The 11,257-nt window shown below is 46.2% G+C and overlaps 1 protein-coding gene across 2 annotated transcripts; it reads left to right on the forward strand.

Annotated features, from left to right (window-relative positions):
* The first annotated feature begins 1,899 nt into the window (after window positions 1-1,899).
* TVP23C (trans-golgi network vesicle protein 23 homolog C) lies at window positions 1,900-10,958 on the forward strand. 2 transcript variants are annotated; one of them, XM_075014320.1, is made up of 7 exons: window positions 1,900-2,016; window positions 3,258-3,340; window positions 4,390-4,534; window positions 6,465-6,554; window positions 7,907-8,038; window positions 8,167-8,295; window positions 9,067-10,958. In XM_075014320.1, the coding sequence occupies exons 1-7, from the start codon at window positions 2,005-2,007 to the stop codon at window positions 9,097-9,099; spliced, it is 624 nt and encodes a 207-aa protein (XP_074870421.1). In that variant the 5' UTR covers window positions 1,900-2,004; the 3' UTR covers window positions 9,100-10,958. The 2 variants fall into 2 exon arrangements, with proteins under 2 accessions (XP_074870421.1, XP_074870420.1); XM_075014319.1 differs by having other exon boundaries at window positions 1,904-1,945.
* The last annotated feature ends 299 nt before the right edge of the window (window positions 10,959-11,257 follow it).

Consider the following 11,257-nt stretch of genomic DNA (forward strand, 5'->3'; position numbering starts at 1 on the left):
GCTCCCTCTCTCAGCAGGCCTGTTGTTTACAAATGTACATACTTTTGCTTTTAATTAGAACTTTGGTGGACACTGTTAAGCACAAAATTATACTAAATCCCTTCAACCAGTCATGAAACCTGAGATTATTACACTGAACTAATTTTTTTTTGAAAAAATTCTCTTTTACTTCATGTTCTTAGATAATTTTTGCATGCACTTCACTTATTTTGGATGTGGTAACTAATTTGCTTGATACAAGCAAGTTTATCATGTGGTTTTCCTATACCTGCCCAGTGCTGTACTTTATGTCTCTACTACTGCTCTGGAAATGTACAAGGCTACAGGATCAAGACCCTTGTTTGTGAAGTGTTCCTCATTAACATGTTTGGCCTGATGAGGAGTAAGCCTTAAATATTTTCTGTTAGACTAGACAAACCAGTTAAACTCCAGTACAACCATTGCAGTAAAACTAATTTTAACCTCACATGTGCAGTCTTTGTAGAACTTCTGTACCAAGTAAGGTCTCTAGCAGGCATTATGGATGGAAAAAAGTAGTTTCTGCTTCCTAAAGTAATTTTAATTTGTTTTATTTCCTAACCTTGTGTGATTTCCTAACAAGCCAAATAAATAAGAGCCCTGCATGGAAACAAATTTATATCTGCAGAGAATATCCATGGAACTGCAGGGCTCTCCTGGGAACTACAGGAGCAAAAGGAGAACTAGAAGCTGCTACTTCCAGATCGAATGCCAACTCCTCCCAAGCTTTGTGGTGTTGTAGGTTTTCTTGCAGATGTTTCTGTAACTGTTGGTTCCCATGGATGGGGTTGTTAACCCTAAACCAACCCTTTTTACCCCAGGGAGAAGTGATCCACATTTCTCTGGTCCCTATCCTTTAACCTTTCCAGTTTAGGTGATCCTTCCAGGAGCTATAGCTCCTGCTAGCACAGTTCCCCAGGTCACTGGGACACTTCAGCCATCTGACCATAACGAGGAATGGACCACGGGGTAGAGATGGAGTGAAGTGGAGACTTGCAGGTGACCTATGCACCACCAGGAGTACAAGGCTATGGCTATACGAGAAGCATCTGTCAGAAAAGATTTTCTGACAAAACAGCTGTCAACAGTACGGCCATATACTAAAGTGGATCAAAAGAAGAGTGCTCCACTCTCTCAACAGAGCAGCTGGACTGCTAGATGTTCTCTTGACAAAAAGAGCCAACCGAAAGCACAGCAGACACAGCTGCCCAGTGCCTGGAAGCCCTGTCTCTCAACAGAAGGCCCCCCCAGAGCACCCCCCCAGCTCTGTAATCTACAGAGGTGCTCTTCCTCACCTGGGCCAGGCGGAAGGCTGTCAGCAGCAGCGCTGAGTTTTGGGCACAGCCTACGGACAAAACGCATTTTGTGTGGACGTGCAGCGAGCTCTGCCGACAAAGCCCGCAGGTGTAGCTGCAGCCGCAAGGCTTAAGTGAGTCGCTAACCCAGTTTCCCTACTTCTCCACGACTCGAAGCCCCTCTTAGTGGGGACGCACGTTCCCCTCCCTGCAGCAATTGCACGTGTGGCCCCGCTCGAGGCCAGCAGCCGCACACACCTCCCGCCCACTGCTGGCGGGGGAGGAACCAGCGGGAAAACGCCGACCCCGCTGAACGGGCCGGGCCGGGGTTACTCGGCTGCTCGCGCTGTCCCGGGGAAGCAGCAGCGCGAGGCGCGGCCACGAGCCAGGGCGGGGGGGCGGGGGGGGAACCCCGCCTGGCTCGCGACCGGGCGCACCGCGCGCAGGCGTTAGAGGCTGCGGGGAGGATCCCCGGGACGCCGCCCGCACATGGGGACAAGACCACACGCCCTGGGAGCGGAGCGGAGCGGAGCGGACCCCGCCCAGCCCAGCGGGGCACTACCGCTTACGCCTGTCCTCGGCGTCCACGGGGGTGGCGCGGCGTGATGACGACTGAGGTGGGCGGGGCTCAGGTGAGGGATTGGTCCCGAGCAGTGACGTGGCGGGAGACGGAAGTGAGGCGGTTCCGAGGATGTTACGGCAGGTGAGGAGGGTCGGGGGGAGGCCGGGGTTGGTGGGGTCGTGACGCGCTGTCTCCCGCCTGGCGCGGGGAGGTGTGCGGGGTCAGAGGAGCAGGGGTCCTGGGGAGGGGGCGAGGTGGGGTCGGAGGTCAAGGGTCAGGCCGGGGGGGCTCTGGGGAGGTGATGGGTGCGGGTCGGGGGAGGGGGAGGTGATGGGTGCGGGCCGGAGATGGGGGGGCTCTGGGGAGGTGATGGGTGCGGGCCGGAGATGGGGGGGCTCTGGGGAGGTGATGGGTGCGGGTCGGGGGAGGGGGAGGTGATGGGTGCGGGTTGGAGATGGGGGGGGCTCTGGGGAGGTGATGGGTGCGGGTCGGAGATGGGGGGGGCTCTGGGGAGGTGATGGGTGCGGGTCGGAGATGGAATGCTGCTGGTGGGGATAAAGGGGAACTGGAGTGTCTGATAGAATTGCTTGTATGACTTCTTGTTAGTCTCTGTGGCAAAACAGAAGTTCTCTCTTTGTCTAGTGTGGTGTGCCTTATAATGAAGGCCCCCTGTCTTGGGTCTGTCCCATGAAAGCTCATCACCAAATAAATCATTTTGTTAGTCCTTTAGAGCACTACATTTCTGCTGTTTTGTTGGAGTACAGACTAACGCAGCTACCTCTCTGTTACTATTTAAGTATGTGAGTTTTCCAAGATGATTCTCATACTTAAAGGTAACCAGGTGATTGTTTGCAATATTGGGGCTGATGTGTGCCATTGTATTGTGTAGGTTTCATCAAACAATTTAGAAAAGCGCTGGGATCTGACGTTCTGGGACATTAACTTTCAAGTGCAACTTACATTTTAATAAAACAAAACAGCAGTAATGTAGCACTTTAAAGACTAATACAATGATTTATAAGGCTTTAAAATGCTACCTCATTGCTGTTTTGTTTTGTTAGAATACAGACTAACATGGCTACCTCTGTTACTGTTTGACATTTTAATATAAATTTATAAAGCCAATGCAGACAAATACATGGAATGTTGAAAAAACTGAGTTATGAGAATGCTTGAGATCTCTCAGTAGAGTAAAACTTTAGCACCTGATCCAGAAAGTTGATGAGCCGCTGTGGCTCCTGTTGATTCGATTGATGGTTACTGGTTGTCAGTTTTAAGACCTCATCAAAATACTGTAGTTCTGAGTAATCAAAACCATCTTTTTGAATCTGAAATATTGTATCAATTATTTCATAATATTTTGTCTCTTTCCTCCACTTTAGGACAGTAATGATGACACTGAAGATGTGTCCCTGTTTGATGCAGATGAAGAAATATCCTCAAGATCAAAAAAGTCAAAGATAAGGTCAGAAGGAATAGTTCCTTCATGGGTTGCATTCAAAAATGTAGCAGAGGCGGGACTGCTGTGTTTGTAGAATGTTTCATGTCTATCTATTGGTACAAGAGCAATGAGTTTCTCTCTTTCTTTAGAGGTGAATGTCATGTTTTAAAGAAATGTTTCCTAACAAACAGAGGATAGGAGACTTACTCATAAAATGCCAAATAATTCAATATTCCATTAAAAAAAAATCCATGTCTTGGTGGTTTCAATGGGTTGTATGATTGTGGTGTTGTGTAGTCTATGTGCAGACCCTGGAAAATAGTCTGAAACAATAAGAGCTGTGAATTGGCTAAAATCCTGGCTCCGGTGCACAGCATTGATCAGGGCACGGAGGGAGGAATCCTTCTTTCTAGGCCTCCCTTTCAGCACTTCTCCAATGTCTGATCTGCTGTAGCCTCTGTTTTGTTTCCTCCTTCTCCTTCTGTGGTGTTTCACAGTGGCTGATAATACGGCAGCCTCACTCCTGTCTTATTTCCAAGCCCCTGCTGTTCAGCTGCAGCAGCAAGCTCGGAAGAGCAAAGTCTGCACCTCAACTCTTTTTGACATGGAGACACCAGAGCAAAGAGAAGAGTAGGATTTCTCTGTCGAGAGTTGTGATCTGCTTCCCTTCATCTCAGGAGGGTGTTTGTCTTAATTGTTACTCCTCAAAAATGGCTACATATTGATATCTTCTGATGGACTTCACCTGCCATCTTCCCTTGCACATCAAACCCTGCACGCGCTTTTAACCATGGCCACAGGCCTGATAAGTCTGCTGCATAGTGATCTCCTACAGGACTTTGCTGTGCTGTATAGAGGATGATGTGTTTGTTATGAGTGGATGTACTGTGATGCTCAGTATTCTGTCATGTGATGCAAACATGCCTCATTTAAAGGTATTTGTCTGCTGAGTCTGTGCAGATGAAAAAAACCCTCTCTTCTGCCTCAACAGAAAATGTCATTCTTTACCAAGTGGCTTCAGTCTTATTTCAGAGGTGTATGACGAGATTGTGTTTCTGACATATCGTTCACAGGCACCCAGTAGCATCATTTTTCCACTTGTTCTTCCGAGTCAGTGCCATAGTTGTCTATCTTCTCTGTGAGCTGATCAGCAGCAGCTTTATTGCCTGCATGGTGTCAATTATCCTGCTACTGTCATGTGACTTTTGGGCAGTAAAGGTAAGTTCCTGTCTGTCACTAAAATATTTTTTCAGGAGAGGACTAGGTGAGGTCAGACTGTCTGAATATATCTGGTTTTGTTTAAAAACAGAGTCAACTCTTTTAGATTCTGCAAGTTATGAAACGTTACGACTTTAAGAACTTTATTCAGGGATCTCTTAATTTCATATTCTGTGTCTTATTTATTTTCTGAGAGTGGATGGGGGAATTAATGTCACCCTTTCCTTTGAGTCACATAATTCACTACAGGTTTTTTAAAGCAGAAACAGAGGCCTCCTTCGTACTGAATACTTGCCAGAAAACCCCAACTCGTATTTTTTTTCTTTGTATTATCAAAATTAATTGTTGTTTGCCTGAAGATGCTAGAAAATATTTTGGGTTGGCCAGGACAGGTCCTAAACAATGCATGCTTGACTGCTTATTGAGATTACCAGATTCACTAATAAAATTCTACCCCAGTACAGCTAGGAATTTGGCTTTCCACTTCATTAACCTCTACTGAAGACACCCTGCACTTGCATTTGGCAAAGGCATTCCCAGTTCCTACCCCAAGAGAGGCTAAAAGGTTATTTCTGTGGTTTTCCCTGGAATATCATGTTGTTTATTATTGCTAACACACACCTAATACAAATTCAGTATTAGGCTTTAAAACAGGAGTGAGCAGTTCTGCTGCTTGGTGGAGCTAGTAAACTGCAGTCTTTCTAAAGCTGCTTCTGCACATCACCTTAGCAGAATGGTGTATATGCTGACGTTGTAGCCTAACCCTTCAGGCTGATGAGTTACCTGATTACTGAAACTATTAATATTGAAACAGTAGGCTCTTCCCCAAGAGCACCCACAACTGAGCTCTGCTAATGCCTCATACAGAGCAATGGCACTGAGGGGATGCCTTTGGTGCTCAGCTGGAGCGTGGAGTGCAAGCCTGCAGGGCGTTACACACACATTTTACACAAAAAGAAAGTTCAGGTCACAGAGCGAAGGGCTCACCGAAGTTAGGAAGTGCTGGAGATAAGATTGTCCCCTTGTAATTAAAAACTATTGCAGCACAGACATACAAGATCACATGCTATATGTGCTTTTAAGTCTTCATTCCAGGCTCCTTGTCCCAGTTGTTCCCATATCCACTTGACTTCTGAGACTTGTCCCAAACTTCCCTACTCATCCTACGGATACCCAGCCAATTCTAGTCTTCCCAAGCTGAGGCAAACTAGTGCCACAGAACATTTCAGCTCAGATCGTGAGAGCTGGTGACCTTTCTGACAGATGAGGCCTCTGATGGGTTGGACACCTCGGGTTGCCACACAATGAGCTGAGGTACCACTGAGTCAGCCTGTTCTCTAGCGTGGGTCCCCTTTATCGGGCCTGGCTGAGCCAGGCACTAGATCCAACTCCAGCAAAACACAGAGGTAGGGCCACATCCACATGCAGAAGATACAGACACAAGATCATCTTTGGGAAGACGCAGCTTAAGGGACTTGTCCCAGCGCCCAGGGGTTCACTCCTGTTCCACCCTTGGAGTGTACACCCAAAGTTATATGAAATTTGCCTCCTCCCTCAGTGTGGAGGAAGGTATGCACAGCCTTTACACCCCCATCTGCTTAGAAATGATAGACAGTGGGCGATACTCTAAACAAAGAACAAGTTTATTCATTTTAAACAGGTGTATTTTAGGGTAGTCAAAGGGGTAGCAAACAGAACAAAGCAGATTATGAAGAAAATAATAGAAATCATATCAACTAAGCTAGATTCACCGGAGAAACGGGTTATAAACTGAAGACATAAAGAGGTTATTAGACATGAAGAGAATTGGTTTTGAAGCTTCCATTCTGGTATCTCATAGGCTAGGTACAGGAAGGATTTCTTTGGTTCTCCAGGGTTAGGGCTAAAATATCTCTGAACTCCATTTCATTCTGTATTTATTCCTCTGCAGAATGTTACAGGCCGACTGATGGTTGGCCTTCGCTGGTGGAATCAGGTGGATGATGATGGCAAGAGTCACTGGGTGTTTGAAGCTAGGAAGGTAAATGTTTAACATGTGTGTTTTAACCGCTGCAGTTTGGTAAAACTCCATGTAACGAAGGGTGACCCTGGCAAGTTTAAAGCAAATGAAAAGAAGCAGAATACAGGTTGGCTCTTCCTGGTCTGGCACCCTCAGGACATGATTGGCCCTGAACAAGGGAGTTTGCCTGACCCAGGAAGGTCAGGCCTCTGAGCTTTCCTGGGGAGACTTCCACCCTGCCAGTTGGGTTTCCCACCTAGCCACGGGCCAGACTCCCTACCTGCTGGGTCACCAATAGCTTCTGCCTCTGGGGCTCTGTGGGCAAGTACATCTGTGCTCTTTCTGAACCGTGGATTCTGCCACATCAGGGAGTCCCGTACCAGAGAGGTTCAGCCTGTACTTGCAGTTCAGTAACGTTATCCTAAACTCTTAGCGCTGCATTTTGGTTAATATTGTCTTAATTGCCTTATTATCTTTCTCTGTTTTTATTTATGTATATATTATTGGCTTGAGGAGAACATAAATAGGGACTGGATGCTTGCGTGAAAATGTCTGCGTATTGGCTAGATTCTTTTCACATCTGATGGACATGACGCCAGGCTCAGTAATACTAGGATCTAGCATGAAAACATATAAACATGATAACTGTGTCTGAATTTGTACTGCACCCTTTCTTTGTATTACTCCACACAGCCCTGTTTACCAAGGTCATAAGCATTTAATCTGGTATCTGCTGGGAGCAGCTAGCTACACAGGTGCCTGTACAGTGCTTTGAAAATGTAAGGGCTCTATAGTATGTCTTGACCTGTCTCATGCTGCATAATTACCCAGCACCATACAAGAGACGTTTTAATCAGCAGGCGCCAAGTGTTGCTAATAAACATGTGGCAGTGTAGTTGGCTGCTGATTATTCTGAGGGGTTGTTTTGCTGACTATGGCAACATCAATTTTTAACAGCTGTAAACTAGTTCCCATCCCCATCTGTCCCCCTTGATTTATGATAGTAACACTGTACACTAGGGTATGGGATGGTGAACCACGGATACATTGTTCTGGTGACTGATGTCATTGGTAACTTGGGCCGTTAAATTAACAGTTCAACGTGTTCCTTATCCAATTCCTGCAAATAGTGATGGGTGTGCTCCAAACTGCTCACTTCAGTCAGAAAGCAAACAGGAGCGGTCTTTTTAGAAATGCCATGTTCCACAGTGCCCAGAGGCTGGCAAGCTGCAGTGTGCCTTGCATCCGCATTCTTTACGAATCACAGTGCGGATGCAAACGCTCGTGGGATGTTGGCTTGGGCTTGTTTTTCATGACGCTGTGCTCTGCGCAAATAAGCAAACTGCTCAGTTTCAGTCTCCTTCCATTTCCAGGCATCGTCTCAAAGGAAAAAAGTCTCCTCTGAAGCAGAGTCCCGAATCTTCTGGTTAGGACTAATCACCTGTCCTGTCATCTGGGTGATATTCGCCTTCAGTGCCCTGTTCTCATTCAAAGTGAAATGGCTGGTGAGTTCAGCACCTCACTCCTGCGGTGACTTGGTGCATTCTAAACACCTGGACTGGTTTGTCACCTCCAACCTTGGAGAAGTGGACAAGAAACCCCTGATCCTTGTGTCTTTTCTCCTCTGTCACAGGCGGTGGTCACGATGGGAGTGGCTCTGCAGGGGGCCAACCTGTATGGTTATATCAGGTGTAAAGTGGGCAGCAGAACAAATTTAACCAGCATGGCTACCTCCTATCTGGGAAGACAGTTCTTGCGGCAGGTGAGGATCCCAAAAGTCACTGAACGAAACCTTAATGTCCCTTCTCGGCATGTGTGTAGATAGGGTGTATGGGACACCAAGACTTGGATTATTACGCAGGTGACTTTGGAGCAGTGTCTGTTAGCTGAGTAGCGTTCAGCTGGCAGTGCTATAGCAAGACCAAGCTAACTGTGCGGAGTTTTATTGTCTTTAGTGCTGCATGTAGAAAATCTTCTACCTCCCCATGGTTTTGTGTTGGTTTTACATGAACAGTGTAAAAAGTGGTGGCTTCATTGCAAATCTCTTGCGGTAGGGGTGGAGGAAGGCTGTTTGTCACAGGCCAAATCTGTGTCTCTCTCCAAATTCCCCCGCCAGACTGGAGGGAGCATGGGGTGAGGGGCGAAGAACTTTCTATTACACTTTGCCCTCTTGGCAGCCTAACGTCCTGACGCATTAGCGTGATGCCTTGTGGTATACTGGGATCTAAGTTCCATCTTCAGCACACCATGTCACCTGGGGTGACCTTAACTAGCTGTGTCAAGGGAAAATGTTCCTGTGCCTTGTCTCCACTAGGATTTTACATTGCAACAGCTGGCTCAGTATAAAACCACCCCTCTGTTTTTGCAATGAAAACAGAGTAACATCGCATTTGGCTCAAATTCAGTCAACCTCTTTAGTTTGTCAAGGGCTCCCTCTCCAAGCCGGCACAGGCTTTCTTTCTGAAGCATTTGCCCAAGGAGTTCAACTGTGACTAGCTTAGTTCCGATCTAATGTCTCCTTCCTTTTTTCCAGACTGTGGCTAAGGATGACCAAGCAGCATCATGAAGACTGATCCAAAATTGGATTGGAGTCATGCTGGTGAACAACAGGAAGCGTTTTCTGACCCCAAGTTTGGTTACTACATAAACTGTGGGTGGATTTCTGTAATTTCAATTAAATCTTTGGCCTAACATGCGTAGTAAATTACTCTTGGGTTTTTCTGAAGCCATTTATGTTTTGGAGCTCTCCTAATAGTTTGGTTTAAGTCCTTGAATTAATTCACCTAACCTTTTAATTAAAGATCAAGAGACCTGGAGCCTAAATAGGAACCAGCCAGTCTGGGGTGAAGCAAGAGAGAAAACTGCTGAACAACCTTCCTGATAATTTGTCAGTGTGAAAAATGTAAATGAGGCAGGCCTTGTATCATCTAAGAACTCCCCTGGGCCTTCCAGCAATTGCATCAAACACAGCTCAACTTGCAGAAGTAATTCTGCTCTTGGCAGTAATTGCTGTTAGTGTTCGCAGCCTTGATCCCTGTTTCCTCAGGTGTGTATCCTATTCTTATTCTGCACAGAGCTAGAAGATGACCTGTGAGCAGCTGTTGGTCCTGACCCTGTTCTCATTGAATTCAGTGGGATTTTTGTCCTTGGGTGTGGTGTGCTTGAGTGGGATCTTAAAGTGACATCTAAGCAACTCAGTTACTTTACTTATGAATGATCCTTTGATATTCTGGCCAGCCTGTTAATCTCTGACTGAGCATGTATGCTGCAGCTTCAGTTCCGCATTGCTCAGTTTATAGAAGTTTTGCTTCCCAAAGAAGGTAGGAGCTCGGACAGTGGGGAACTACCTCCCTCAGTGTGGGGTAGAATCCCCTCTCACCCTGTGGCGTGTGTTTGATCAGAGAAAATGAGCAGGCAACAAGTTTCCGGGGCCATGTAAACTACTAGCAGCAAAGTAAAGCTGTGAGTGGCGGTTGCCTGGCCAGCCCTAAACATAGAGCGTCATGTTGCCTTATCAGGCCCCAAGGAGCATAGACTGTGCCCAAGGTTGTGGGCTCCCTGGCATGAATGGGGCTGGTTATGTCCAAAAAGTGCATCAGTAGGTTTGCCACTGCAGGAAATGGGCATTACAGACTCCAAAGGATGGCACTGCTGTTGTTAGATATTACTGAACTGTGGGTCTCCCCCATTGATATGGCATGTGTAACTACATACTCATGTGATGTCTATAATCCAAATGCACAGAGGAATGCTCAGGCTCACTTACAAAGTGCAGTTGAACATTAGGACAAGTTGAGAACAGCCCTTGCTGAAAATTCAGTGTGTGAGTCTAAAATTTTAAACTGGACAATCTCCCCTCACTCACTGTGTTGCTGGCTGGGTGGCCTCTGGCAACCTGACTAATTCATATTCTGGAGCTGTCCAAGAAACTGAATGCTTGACTGCCAACCTGGCAGAAAGGTTGACGTTACACTAATCCAAGCTATACCTGGTCCTCAAGTTGTACTTGCCAAAAGATTCATTGGGGTGATAAGAAATCCGCATGTGCTGTGTACTCATGGACATTGTGGTTACATTGTTCAGTTAGATGGAAGAGAGGGACTTGTTTTGCTTTGAAAACCAGAGTTGAGAGGTGACTAATTCCACCTTGTTGTGTGACTCAGTTGAAGGGGGATTGGTTGTTGATACCAGAGTGGAGAATGAAACCCTAACCGGGCATTTTTAATTTAAAAGCAGTCTCTTTCTTTATCGATCTAAATCATGGATTGCGTTAACAAGGTTTTTCTTCCTATACTAAAGCAATATATTGAAATTGTAAAATCTCTTCCAACTCTATGCTGTACATGTGTTACACTCTTTGGATTAATATCTTTTTGTAAATACATATTTATAAAGTCTTGAAATTAAATAACACTTTGTCTACCAGATTGGGTGCCTTTACTAGAAACTGTGGCAAAACTGGATCAAAACACAAGGTAGCAATAACTGTTATTGACAAAGGAGGCTGTAGTCCCATCCGTATGAGGGACTCAAATTGCTTGGTTTACATTAATACACACCACTCCCGCAGGAGTTGGTGCTGCCATCTGCAGGGGACTGATGAGGAAGCTGACGCTCCATGGCAACTCAGCAAATCGTGACAGAGTGGAGGTTAGCATTTGGGCGGCTGTAGCTAGGTGCTCAGTCAGCCGCACCACTCTGAAATAAGTTTTGTCTGAGGTTAA

The sequence above is a fragment of the Carettochelys insculpta genome, chromosome 20, assembly GCF_033958435.1.
Source record: "Carettochelys insculpta isolate YL-2023 chromosome 20, ASM3395843v1, whole genome shotgun sequence".
Taxonomy (NCBI): Eukaryota; Metazoa; Chordata; order Testudines; family Carettochelyidae; genus Carettochelys; species Carettochelys insculpta.